A 13,716-nucleotide genomic window follows, 5' to 3' on the forward strand; every position below is an offset into this window, starting at 1 on the left:
CATCAACAGGAATATATGACAAAAAAATCCAGACAAATCCAGACAAGCGCATCAACACCACCAAACAGATTTGAATGATCTATCAGTCTGAAACAGCGCTGTAATCCAGGCTACTCTTTTTATCATCAGTTACCTTTCTTCCTCCATTTCCCAGAGGCTGCTACCCGTTACCTGCAGCCAGGTTCTGTAAGAGAAGGAATATGCTTGTTGTAAACTGTTGCATCTATTTTAACATTGATCTATTTCTCCATCAGATCAAAAAGGATGTCGAGTCCACTGAGCTTGCCCTGGCATTCCAGCTTGACAGCAGCATCACAGAAAGTGACATTGTCTGCCAGCCACAGAAACAACCTGTGTTCGCTTACCTGCCCCTTCGCAGTTTTGGCTTCCGATTCATCATCCAAGGTGAGAATGGAGTTTAGAATTATCAAGCTATCCCACCATGGACACAGTTGGTGTAATGAAGAATACTCTTCTTCTTCTTCTTCTTCAGGTGACTTCGACATCCCTTCCTCTCGTGAAGATGTTGACAGAGACAGCTCATGGAACCAGTCGCTTCGATCTGAGATTGCACAACTCTTCCTCCAGGCCATGGATGTCTTCACCGTAAGACTGAAATATGTTACTAAAAGATTAAAGCAAATGTTACTCGAGTGATCCCTGCCAGGAAACCGGTGGTCACTCTAGATCAGTGGTTCTCAACTGGTCTGAGTGCGGGACCCACCATCACCCCTGAATGACAAGCCGCTTCTCAAATTGATTTAATGAAAAGATGGTGCAGTTTGAACCTGACATAGTACAGAATATCACAGTATGCCAACAAGAAAAAAACTAGATCCCTTTTTATAGTCGTATAAAAAACAAAAAGTGTTACGAGGTAATACAACACACGTAACAATTCAGTAACTTCAGCCTTTTTTAAACAGTTTTCATGCACAAACATGAAGAAAAAAAGTCCAACTACTGTGGAGCAGTTTCAAAAAGATTACAATTATGTAACTTTAGCTGAGCGTACTCACTTACTGGATCTATGACCAATGCTGCACTATGGAAATAATTTAGTGTCTTGAGGAGCAGCTTCAACCACAAGCTCAAAATAAATTAAACAAAAAGTGCAATTAAAAAAAGATTCAAGTGTATATAACATTAACTTTTCTTCTGATTACCTTATCAGTAGTTAAATACTGAAAAACATGAAGCAGCACTCACTTCAACCTGAGGTGTAACACTGACACAGAGTCTGGAGGAATTCATACTGGGAGAACTGGCTTTGATCCTGACAAGAGTCTCAAAGTCTGGAGTTATGCTGCGTTCACAGCAAAAGCGTTGCGAGTAGATTGCATGCAGAGTCAATGCACAGACGCGTTTGGATGAGAGTAACATTAGTCACGGTATGATGTCACAAAAATAGTACAGTAATATCACTTATTAGTCTTTAGACCAGTCTCCTGTTCTTTTCTTATTCCAGGATCACCCAGAGTTCACAGGGCTGAAGGGCCTCTGCCAGTTCCTGCTGTTTGTCCCCCTGCCGGACGAGGTGTTGGACTTCTTCAAACCTGTTGCCGGGCAGATTATTCAAATGCTCAAGGGCAAGGCGTTCCTGCCTACACTCAGCTCAGGTATTACTCACACATGCAAGTTGTGACATTTTTATAATCACACAAGAAAATGGCATAAACCATATATATATATATATATATATATATATATATATATTATTTCTAGTCTAACGAAACTCAGCTTTGGTATACTAGCAATAGAGAGCATTGCATTTTGCCATGTACATGTTTCTCTCCCAGATGGTAATGTTGTGTACATGTTTCTCTCCCAGATGGTAAGGTTGTGTACATGTTTCTCTCCCAGATGGTAAGGTTGTGTACATGTTTCTCTCCCAGATGGTAAGGTTGTGTACATGTTTCTCTCCCAGACGGTAATGTTGTGTACATGTTTCTCTCCCAGACGGTAATGTTGTGTACATGTTTCTCTCCCAGACGGTAATGTTGTGTACATGTTTCTCTCCCAGACGGTAAGGTTGTGTACATGTTTCTCTCCCAGACGGTAATGTTGTGTACATGTTTCTCTCCCAGACGGTAATGTTGTGTACATGTTTCTCTCCCAGATGGTAAGGTGGTGTACAAGCTGCCGTCCCAAGTGGCCGTCTGTCAGGACGCTGTGATCCATGACGTGATTGGCGGCGCCGAGTTAGAAAAGCATCTGTCTCTGTCCTATCTCCATCCGGGTTTGAGCCCTGCCCCACCCACCTCCCTGCTCACATACCTAGGAGTCCGATACCTACGGGGATCGGATGTTACCACGGTGACCACAGCCATGGCCAAGGAGTTGATGGAAGGCATCCATTCAGGTGTGTGTGGATGGGAGAAGGAGAGGGAGAAATCTGATGGGAAGTTAATCGGTGTCACTTCAAATTATGGATTTGAAGTGACATTGATGATGATTGATGTTATTACTCATCAATCATCTTGAAAATCACATTATTTGCATATACAACACTGCTGACAGAATAATAGATAGACATTTTGTTGTGATCACATGACGCAACAGACAATCAACGATAGAAACCCATATATATGATAGCGGTAGATGTTGTAGGAATCCTCTGCTGCAAACATAAGTTATTAAACACATTATTACACCCATGTTATACGTCAAAAAAATGTATGCCAGCGTTAAAATATTTGCTAATTAATGCACTGCTGTAATTGGCTACATTATTAACCTAGTTCAGGGGTGGCCAAACAGTCAGAGACTAAGAGCCACATTTCTTACTGTGTTACCGCAAAGAGCCACATCATCATCACCCCGGAATGACAAGCCGCGACCAAAGCGAGGAACAATTTCAACTTCTCAATTTGATTTAATGAAAATGTGGCGCCGTTTGAACCTGAGATAGTATCAAAGTTTGCCAAACACAGAAATATTCCCTTTCACACTCAATTAAAAACCCAAAAGTGCTTCTTAGGGACACAAGGTAATACAACACACATAATAATGTTATAACTTCAGCCTTTTTGAACATAACATAAAAAAAAGGTTGGGAATGAAGCAAACAAATAGTCCAATGTGTAAACTCACGCAAGTAAAGTGTGTTGTGAACGCAGCATTGAGGAGTGTGTGAATATTCAATTCAATTCAGTTTATTTTATATAGCCCAAAATCACAAATTAAAATGTGCAATCTGTACAAATAACATCCTGTCCCGGGACCTCACATAAGATCAGGAAAAACTCCCCAAATAAAGATAGTAAAAACCATTTCACAGGGAAAACAGGAAGAACCTTCATAGAGCAACAGAGGAGGATCCCTCTCCCCGGATGGACAGAAGAATAGATGTCATGTGACCAGAATGAACAACGAAACAGAGTTACAACACTAATGTGTTGTAACTCTGTTTCGTTGTTCATCAATATGACTGAAATTGAATAAATTGCACTCTGCCGCATTAAAAAATCCCTTCAAAATAAAAGCACAGTTTTTTTTTTGTTTTTTTTTGCCCATGTAAATTGACCGTCTTGACGGACTGAAAACGGGTTCGCGAAAGACTGAAAACGGCTCCGCAAATGACTGAAAACGGCTCCGCGAATGACTGAAAATGGGTCCGCGATTTCATGGCTTTCAAGCCGTCGTGCCTTGAGTTTGACACCAGTGGTCTAAAGTATTTGCGAAATCAATAAAAAGATTAAAAAAAAAAAAAACACAAACTTCGATATGAACGCAAGAGCCGCATGAAACCAGGCAAAGAGCCGCATGCGGCTCGGGAGCCGCGGGTTGGCCAGGCCTGACCTCGTTGGTATAGCTGGGCCTGACTAAATAGTGGGATAATGAATTATGAAAGTAAGATAGATCTTCATTAGTCATTCTTAAAAAAAAAGTTTAATCTAAACTCTTAAAGGTGTGCGTTCATTGGGTGTGTGTGTCTATTCTGTGTGTTATCTGAAAACTTTAAATACATTTCTATGTCATGTAAAATTCAGTACATTTCTGACAGCAGCACACTGTCTTCTAGATGACAGCCTGCGTCAGCTGGCCAAGCTGCTGGTTTGCAACTTCCGCGCTCTGGAGCATGGCTACGGCGAGGCGGACTCCATCTTGCAAACCCTCCGGAATCTACCCATAATCCCCCTGGCTGACGGACGTGTGGTGGCACTAAACGGGGAAGGAGTGTTCTTTCCAATGGAAGAAACCAAGACCAAAAAAAAGAAAGGCCAAGCTCAGAAAGGTAATTTCACTTCAGTACGTATTGACCACAGTTATAATGACGATGGAAGTTGGGATCTTTGACTGGTGTTTGGTGTTTTCATTGCAAACTGAGTCCTCCAACTGGCGAGGGGAAATAATTACTGTTTCTGCAAGCATTTAAGAATTGATTAAGAAGCTGTATATTTTTAAATAGACATGATGCTAATTCTCCTGTCTGGTTCCCAATACTTTTTCTTTCTTCTACATTACATCATTTTCACAGTCTACCTTAGATAAAGGGGAGAGTGCGAGTACACTTCTAAATACTTTTTTTGTGTGTACACATTTCAAGATGTGTACACACATGCGTGCATTCGTACGGACCATTATTACCAGCACCTGCAAAGAGCTTGTACATGTGTTGCTAAATAAACCATGACGACAACAACAAAACAGATGGAGGGAGAAAAGCAGTCAGAATATGGGGCAGTTCAGTTTCAGTTTCCAAAAATGTGATAATTTACTGTAAAAAAAAAACTAAAATAGATAAATATGTATCACCTTATATGGAGGTGCATATGTAACACTTTCAATCTGACATAAAGCTCAGCAGGGAAGCACTGTTCTTGCAGAAAGTGAAAATGATGTTTGGAATTCTTGTGATTTTATAAAAATAAAAAAGCTTATTTGTTTAATTTGGGCCACGAGGAATAGGGCTTGAAATGGAACACGACTCGCTACGTCATCACTAGCGGATCACATCATGAATTAAACTATTATAGTGACAAATCTGACAAATTTTGCAGGTCGGAACCAGACGGATTAATCAGTTGACAAAGATATAGAAATGTCTGCCTGCATTGCAAACGCAGACTCTTTTATTTTTCTAGCTTCATACACAAGACGTGGGAATAACTGTAACGTTACTGTCACTCACAAATCATAATTTACACAAAGCTGCATTGACTTAGTGAGTATGGCTTTTTTTGTAATGCTCGTTGACAACTCTTTTGTCTACATTAAACTAACAGTTTTTGTAATATTTAGCATTATTATTTGTGAAGCTATACTCATTTATGGGCTTCTTTCCCCGCACCGTTAGTCATGTCGCATGTTACATGAATCCCGTCGCAAAGCATTCTGGGGATGTTCCTCTACCACTCTGTTTGCAGGGTTGGGGTTAGAATTTGGAGGGCTGGATGATCACTTAACCCCAGAAAGTAACGGGACACCCTACATGGCGCTGTGGAAGACTCAGCCCTCTGAAAAGGAGGTTTGCTTCTTAGAAGTCAGACCAATCACAGACTCATGCAGCAGTAGGATTATGTCAAACCATAAGCAGACATATAGCACACTAAAAAGCGGAGGCACCAGTGTTGTGCGTCATCACATTTAAAAACAGAGCAGAGGTTTGCTAAGCTTGAATAATTGATTTTCACACTCTGATGTAAGCGTCCTGCCGATGGCTGACTTTAATACTCATGTGGTGTCGTGTCTGAGCAACTCAGAGTGCTTAAAATAGATTCTGCTTCCCCTTCATATACATATTCTACCTACACTCTTTATCATCGCTCGTCAGTGCTTCATATGAGCAGCACTCGTGTCTAAGCTCAAGTAACTGATGAGGCCTGGCAGACACAACCGCATGTTACTTTAATACATCACACTGTACCAGAGCCCTTGGTACCGCTTCACACTGCTGGATTGTGTGACAAGCAGAGCAATAATCCCCACATCCAGAGGCTGGAACAATATTTGAATTTTTCCTTTGTTACAAATAAATAATCAATTATCAGAATTGATCAAACGCAACAGTAGCCAGGTTACTGGTGTCTTTCTGCAGTAATCTACGAAAACTAAAAACTAAAACGTAGTTGCTTTCAACATGTACTGTATGCATGTGCATGATAAAGTCTTCAGACCGTGAAAGTATTGCTGTGACTGGGGGGAGCATAAGTCAGGATATCTTGACTTCTGCTGCACTGGCTATGATCTTCATTTCTTAGTCTGTCTTTGTGAGCCCCTTTAACTTCATGGCAGCACAAAACTAAATTACGAGTGTCCCCCGGATATGATATGAAAGTTGACAGGTTTTCAGGTCAGTGTGTAGCCTGAGCAAGTAAAACCAGCGTGCAGCACAAACCTCAGGCTCTGCTTAAAGGAGAAGTCAGATGGACAGAGGTGTGTGTGTGTGTGTGTGTGTGTGTGTGTGTGTGTGTGTGTGTGTGTGTGTGTGTGTGTGTGTGTGTGTGTGTGTGTGTGTGTGTACATTCAGGTCAAAATGAGACTAGACATGAGTACTGAAAAGAATGTCAACAAAATAGTAAAACAGCCTTCTTCTGCTTCTCTAGCATGTGCATATATGAAGGGGATACAAGTTATGAAGTGGACTGGAATAACTGAAACAATATTTATCATCACGAGGCTTTCAACATTAAAACTAAATATGGTCACAATAAAACGTCTATCTATTATTCTTTGCATCATTGTCTTTGCATAGGCCCTCTGTCTGCGTTGTACAAGGATGTAAACGTAGTTCACCCCTCTCTGTTGAGCTGTGTGGAGCCTCTGGAAAGTCAGCAGGTTCGGGAGCTGCTGAGAAAACTGGGAGTTCATGAGCTGGAGCCTCAAGAGCTACTGGAGCAGCACATCTACCCGTCAATACAGAACAACAAATGGAAGGTACCAAACTGATTTATTGCTCATTTTACATAACACGTTTTATGCTTTACAAAACTATTGCTCATCATATTTGGCATTAATATTTTTTCTCTCTCTCGTCTCCCCCACTGATTCCACCTCCAGTCAAAGCCAGAGGCAGTGGTGGTGAGTTACTTGGTTTTCATCAAGCTGCATTGCGCCTCCAGCCAGGAGTACTCCGACACTGCAGTACCCGTCCTCACCAGCAGGGGTCTGCTGTGCCCGGCTGATGAAAGAGTACACTTCTCTGAAGAGTATGACAACATCAACCTGCCGAAGAAACTGCCTGGTATGTAGAAAGTGTGTTAAAGCACAATCATGATAATGAGATCAATCCCATTTTGAAACGTGATGACAGCCCTGCATTACACAAAGCTTCAGATTTCTGTTCTTTTTTTTGTAAAAAAAATAAAAAAAACTATAATATATACCATGAATAGCCCTTACATTCACAGAACTCTGCTCCGCTTTACTACATAAGGGCTGTCAAAATAGGCCAAAAAAGAGGTTAAAACTTTCATAAGAACTATTGAATATGTATTTTTGCGCATGACACCACGCTGTTTTGACTTTTTGTTGGACGTCCTGTTTCAATTATTGCTGTTGCTCGCTTTGAAACTCTGCAATGGCCGAGCACGGCTGATCAGGGTAATGAGGAGTTATCTGTATGTTACCTCCTCATTTACTACAAAAACGTAAATATGGAGAAAGCTGGCTGGAGGGAGATCGCCAGAAAGTTTCCTACTACTATTTTATAATATGACGCAAGTGTTTATGTTTAAAAAGCACAAATGTCTAAAGATAGCAAATACTACTCACCCACGTCTCGTCTTTACATGACGGAATGTAACCCTTGCTGTTGGGACGCGGTGGCTTTCCCTCTGCGGCCGACTTCTCTGACATCATAACAGCTGTTGTTGAATATTCCTCGCTTGTTCGTTCATAACGTTGTGTGTGACCTTGTGTGATGCGAAAGGGAGTGATCACTTCCGTATTTGAATATCTAATTACCATTATAATACATATATATTTGTATATGCTTTAACACACACACACGATACTTACATTTTCCGTCTTTATTTTAGGTGCTTGTTGTTGTTGTTTATAACATAGTGTATGACAGCTGGTCAAGGGTATTACCTGACCTTTTACCACTGGTAACGCAGTGCAGCTGATTTGACTATTTACACTAATGTTTCACCTGATTTGAGATGAACTGATATCAAAAAGACACCTTTGTCTATTGGTCGTCCTCCTGAACACTTATCCTGTCTTCCTCCACCAGGCTGTGATTGGGTCTTGCTGAGTCCCTGCTATGTGCAGACAGATGGCGATGTAGCGGGATGGAGAGAGCTGTTCAGCAGCCTGGGAGTCAGAGACGGTCTCATCATCCGCAAAGAGAGACAAACACTCACGGCTCAAGAACTGGTGAGGAGGACATCCCTGAACTGTTATCGCAGCTATTTAGGAATCACACTCCATTCGTGCAGTAAAAAAATGCAATTACACTTGCACAAAACGATCATGGCGAGGTCGTGACCGCCCCACCAGTAAGCCCGGCTATGGATGTGTTTGTGTGAGGGCACAATATTTACTGGTTGCATGGACACCAGAGACGGAACACAATCTTCCTGAAGCACGCTGCATTAAAAACTAACTGTGACTCATGATGAGGAATACAGGAGTGATTAAAGGATGAAGATAGCAACCATTGTTGAGTCACAACAGGACTAGAGAGACAATAGCTGCTTTGAGGATGAGCAGAAAGAGCAGGTGACAGATGGGGTTCATCAGATATTCCTGATGCCTGTTTTAGCCTGGGCTACAGCAAGCAGGGATAGTATGTGGATATGTCTTGATACCATCAGTCATTGTAAAATAAGATGATCTTTAATAGTCCTGCAGTGGGGAAATTGCAGGATTACAGCAGCAGACTGGTACTGTGCACACAAGAGACACATAGTAAAATAAAAAACAATTAATATAAATAAACAGTAATAAAAACAGTAAAGAATCCACAATAGCAATATTTTATATATACAGACAGAATAAAATGTATTTATATTGCTCCAGTTGAAGTGATTGAAGTGTTTTTTGTGGTCTACACTCCTGGAGACCTTCTTTGACTCTGTGGTGGCATCCCCAGTCTCCTCAGCAGAAAGAGTCTGCTCTGGCCCTTTTTATAGAGTGTGTGTGCGTGTCCAGTTCAGTCTATTGTTCAAGTGAACACTCAGGTACTTGTAAGATTTTACAATCTCAATGACCATTCCCTGGATGTTCACTGGTTCCGGAGGAGAGCGTTTACCCCGGCGGAAGTCCACCACCAGCTCTTTGGTTTTACCAGAGTTCATCTGGAGGTGGTTCCGCTGGCACCATCCTATAAAGTCCTGGTTCAGTTCCCTGTATTCACCGTCATCATCGGCAGAGATGAGGCCGACGATTGCAGAGTCATCAGAGAACTTTTGTATGTGGCAGTTTGCAGAGTTGTATTTAAAGAGGAATGATGCCAGAATGGTTCCTTGTGTGACTAATGGTGCCTTCATGTTATATGGGAAAGATTGTACTGACATCATTCTGGTATCAGGTGCAGATACTTGGTATTAACTGTAATACTTCATATTAATTGCAAATTATTAACCAAATCAACTCTCCTTCTCCTGCCCCAAGGCCTCCAGTGCCTGGTCAGTGGAAAGTGCAATGCCACAACATCCTGGAGGGGGCTTTGTGCTGGATGACTTTCCCTGTGAGGAGTTCCATGCCCTGGCCACAGCCCAGCTTCCTGAACCCCTTCTCCTGCAGCAGAGAACAGCTTTGCTGGAGCTTCTGACAACAAACTGGGATACAGGGTAACACACACACACACACACACACGCACACGCGCACACACGCATATCTCTTCCCCCATGTCATGTTCTGTCGAGTGAAGATTGTCCCATTTGAGAAGCCGATGCATTCAGTCTCAGTGTCTTTCATGCTAAGAAGACCTCATTGCAGAGATAATGGATGGGTTAATGGATTTGGGGTTATTCAGGGTCAGCTAGTAATCCTCATCATTTCTACTGTGGCCAGTAAGTGATTACTGGGATCAGATGGGGGACATTATGTGACAATGAAATGCTATTTTCTGCGTGAGAGAAAAGCAGTGAAACGTCAGCCTTTTGTTTGGGTTTGACTTTACAAGGCAATCCGTCTTGGATTATTATATTATGGATCATAGTCACTTTATAAATCTCTCTCCTAGATGTTGATTTTCAGATGCTAACTTTGCTATGACCCTTTAGTACAAAGTGTTTTTAACTGTTTAGTGCCTGAAAATGGCCAGCAATCATGGGTAAATATCTCCTGCAGAATATCTGTTTTCTTTTCTTTTTGGAATTAAAGTAGTGATTTAAATTAAAATAAGTAGGGCTCTAAAGGGAGAAATAATTTGCATACAACGACATTATAAATTAGAAACCTTTCTGAAATTGTAATGATCTTGCATTGTAACAAACAAAATGTTTACATCCATTATTTGTACTAAACAGTCCACTGTATTACTTGTACTTGCAAGGTAATACAGTGGACTGAAGGCAAGAAACATTGGGACAGGTTGCCTGTTAATCATCGGGGAATTCAATGTTTTTCTCTAAACATTGCTCTGTATGTGTCGACACATGTGGAGTATGACTCATCTCTTACACTGGTCAGACGGACACAAGTAGATTTCTCTTCAGAGCGTAGATGAGAATTCCTCAGTGCATTTAACGCTGAGTTAACACAGCAGGGCTGTATGTTCTGCAGAAGAATTCAGGTCACATACTTCTGTCATTTTGAGTTGTGTAAGTTACATGATCCTGTATTACATGTACCCTGTCAACAACATAACATTGTTATTGTTTGCTGAGAGAGCTTTGAACGTAACCTATTCCAAACATGATTTTTTATCACCTTTCCCATTCTTCCAGACACCGCTACTCTCAGTTCCTCACAGCTCAGGTGATTGACAGTGATGGACGACCAATCAAAAGCACCAAGTCCTCCTTCAGCCACTTCTTGCAGAGTCTTGAATGGGTGCCAGCCTATCGTCCAACGGAAGGCGAACAGCGAGAGAGAAAGTACCTCCGTCCAAACTCTGTCTACCTGACCTCACCTGAGGTCACCAGCCTCCTGGGTACTCATGTCTGTTATGTGGATATAGACCCCAGCGAGTTTAGTAGAGCTCTAGGTAAGTCTGTACTATGGCGGAGATCTCAGTTGTCCATTGCTCGTTATTGGTTGTCCTATAATAACCCTAAAACAGACCATCTGAGAATCACTGTCTTTGCCCCTCTTTTAGGAATGAGACAAACTATCTCAGTGGATGTTCTGATAAACTACCTGAAGGAGTGGTGTGTCAAACCACAAGCAGATGACCAGGAGCAGAGACTACCCGAGGATGAGTTGGAGGGGGCCAATTTCATTTCCACAGTTGAGCACATCCACAACGTCTACACCTATCTGCATATGAACTGTCCCCAGAGCAGCCTGAAGGAGCTGTTCCATCATACCCCTGCTGTATTCATAGAGTACAACAGGTAGGTCCTCAGCTGCATCAGCATCCCGTTTCAGGTTAATGTCTACATTTTGTCACTTGAGGTCAAAAATCAATCTTTTCCCCAGGCGAGATGAGTGGTGTTCGGGACGTTTCTACCACCTGAAGGAGGTGTGCTGGAGCGACCCGACGGCAGTGTTCCAGCGCTACAGAACGCTGACTCAGGCACCAGACAGTCCCGTCCAGCTGCCCATAGTCCTGGTTCCCTTCTACAACCCGCTGGACGGCATGAAAGTCTTCTTCACCAGAGTAAACTATGATGCATATTATTTCCCTACATGTAGACATGTTTCTTGACTCGTGGTTTCATAAGCCTGTTACGCAGTGGAACATATTAGAAATGTTATACTATTTCGTATTTTATATTATAATTGCATTGTATAGGACTATTGTTGTTTATTTAAATGTCACAAAGACCTCTTGCTCAGCTGTGAATAGGTTTCTATTAGGGCTGTACCTAATAGTTCATAGCTTCATTCATAACATTCTAATTATTATTAGTAATAACTTGCAGAAACATTGCATGTGCTCTCTTTATTCTCTCGCTCTGTAATAATTTCTAATATTCCACTGTAATCCAAATTTGTTGAAAAATGTTGTTTTAATAAACTGACACCTATTCGCCACACCATAACTAATGCATACTATGAACTTATCTGTGTTTTTTTTTTTTATCTTGTGTGTAGCTGTTGAATGTGGATCTCAGTCCCAATATGAAGCAGTATGTCGGCTTGTTGGAATTGATCTGTTCATCATCTCCCTTACCAACTGCTGAAGTGCTACAGGATGTGTCGGTGCTCTATGCCACACTCGGTAAGGACTTTTAGATTTCCAGTCTTTTGTTTCACCGAGTCGCATTCAGTGACTCACACATTTCCTTGTTCTGTATGTCCCATTCGTCTGCACCGCATTATCTCTCTGCTAAACATCGTTGGTTCCTTCTTGACCAGCTTGATGCGTTACATCCTCTCCCTGACTTTGATGCTATGCTATATTAGTTTACATATTTCTGTTTTCAACAGCTCAAAAGTGTAAAATTCAAGTATCTGGTGAGCAGGAAAACATCCCTCAGTCCAAACTCAATTCCACCTACTGCAGCACCTTGAAGGGTAAGTAATGCATATACATTCATGTTGCAAACACAATCCTCCCTTCATTACCTCCTCAATCTGTGTGACTGTTCAAGTTCCTATTGGCCTGACTATTTACTGCTGTGTGTGTGTGTGTGTGTGTGTGTGTGTGTGTGTGTGTGTGTGTGTGTGTGTGTGTGTGTGTGTGTGTGTGTGTGTGTAAATGAGTGTGTTTGCCGGCCTGCTTGCCCTGAATTGCCTCTTGTGTAACGGACAAAGTACTTTGCATTGAATTGCTATGAAATGGCCATTCAAGCTGATTACCAGGCTATAACCGGCCACCTCAATAGTCAAACCAGCATTTTCAAATCCTTGCGCCTTCTTTACAGTAAAGCATGGCATACGAGACCGCAGGTTACCATAGTGACTGTACGCGCTGTAGCTGCTACGATTCAGCCAGCTAGCTACCACTGGTGACACTTAACATAACAATGGATTAAACTGGCTACAAAACAAACCCCTGCACAGGCTGGGAGGCTGGGTTCTGGCCGTCCACCACAGGTTGGACGGCCAGAGCCCAGCCTCCCAGTAAGAGACTGGGATCCAAAGGAAAAACATCCGTCACCGGAAGAAATTTAGCAAAAACTACGTTTACTTTCATGCGACAAAACCATCGGTCGAAGGAATTATGACTCTAGTTTGTCAGGTTTTGTTATTATTGAGACACAAAGGGAGGAGATGCAAGACTTTACCTCTTAAACTCAGGAGATCACTGCTCACTATATAAAGACAGCCAAGAAGTACACGGAGGGGAGGGAGAGGAGCACGAACAATTAGAAGTCACTTTTTCTGCAGATATCATACATTGCATTAGAATACGATGCCCAGTAGAGATGTCACGTCATTAAACTGGCAAACGTCTGCTCGGAAAACGTGTACATGGTTAGAAGTTCCTGGGGGTCAAAGAAGTGCTTTGATGCCTAAGTTGGAGGACTTGGAACTATGTCCATATTGAATATGAATGTTTGTCTTTGTATTCAACATAAGCACAACCTGTGGTCCAGTTATACTCATACTGATTTGTTGCGTTTTGAAGAAGGAGAAGAATGAAACTCGTTGCCGATGAACATAACTCGGATGTGAAAAATCAATTAACGTCAACGTTCCCGCCTGCAG

General features: G+C 41.9%; 1 protein-coding gene across 1 annotated transcript in view; it reads left to right on the forward strand.

Moving 5' to 3' along the window:
• LOC306753349 (uncharacterized protein) overlaps positions 1-13,716 on the forward strand; it is a gene marked incomplete at its 5' end in the record, with an annotated part of 44,995 nt that overhangs the window by 20,662 nt on the left and 10,617 nt on the right. Inside the window, 14 exons of the mRNA XM_079237219.1 lie at positions 255-405; positions 494-606; positions 1,469-1,619; positions 2,120-2,362; positions 4,025-4,237; positions 6,698-6,879; positions 7,003-7,186; positions 8,183-8,325; positions 9,565-9,743; positions 10,845-11,104; positions 11,216-11,453; positions 11,539-11,719; positions 12,157-12,283; positions 12,493-12,579. Of these exons, the coding sequence (XP_079093345.1) occupies positions 255-405; positions 494-606; positions 1,469-1,619; positions 2,120-2,362; positions 4,025-4,237; positions 6,698-6,879; positions 7,003-7,186; positions 8,183-8,325; positions 9,565-9,743; positions 10,845-11,104; positions 11,216-11,453; positions 11,539-11,719; positions 12,157-12,283; positions 12,493-12,579 (2,452 nt within the window). The remainder of the gene's footprint in view (positions 1-254; positions 406-493; positions 607-1,468; positions 1,620-2,119; positions 2,363-4,024; positions 4,238-6,697; positions 6,880-7,002; positions 7,187-8,182; positions 8,326-9,564; positions 9,744-10,844; positions 11,105-11,215; positions 11,454-11,538; positions 11,720-12,156; positions 12,284-12,492; positions 12,580-13,716) is intronic.

Source organism: Taurulus bubalis, assembly GCF_910589615.1.
Source record: "Taurulus bubalis genome assembly, chromosome: 2".
Classification (NCBI taxonomy): Eukaryota; Metazoa; Chordata; class Actinopteri; order Perciformes; family Cottidae; genus Taurulus; species Taurulus bubalis.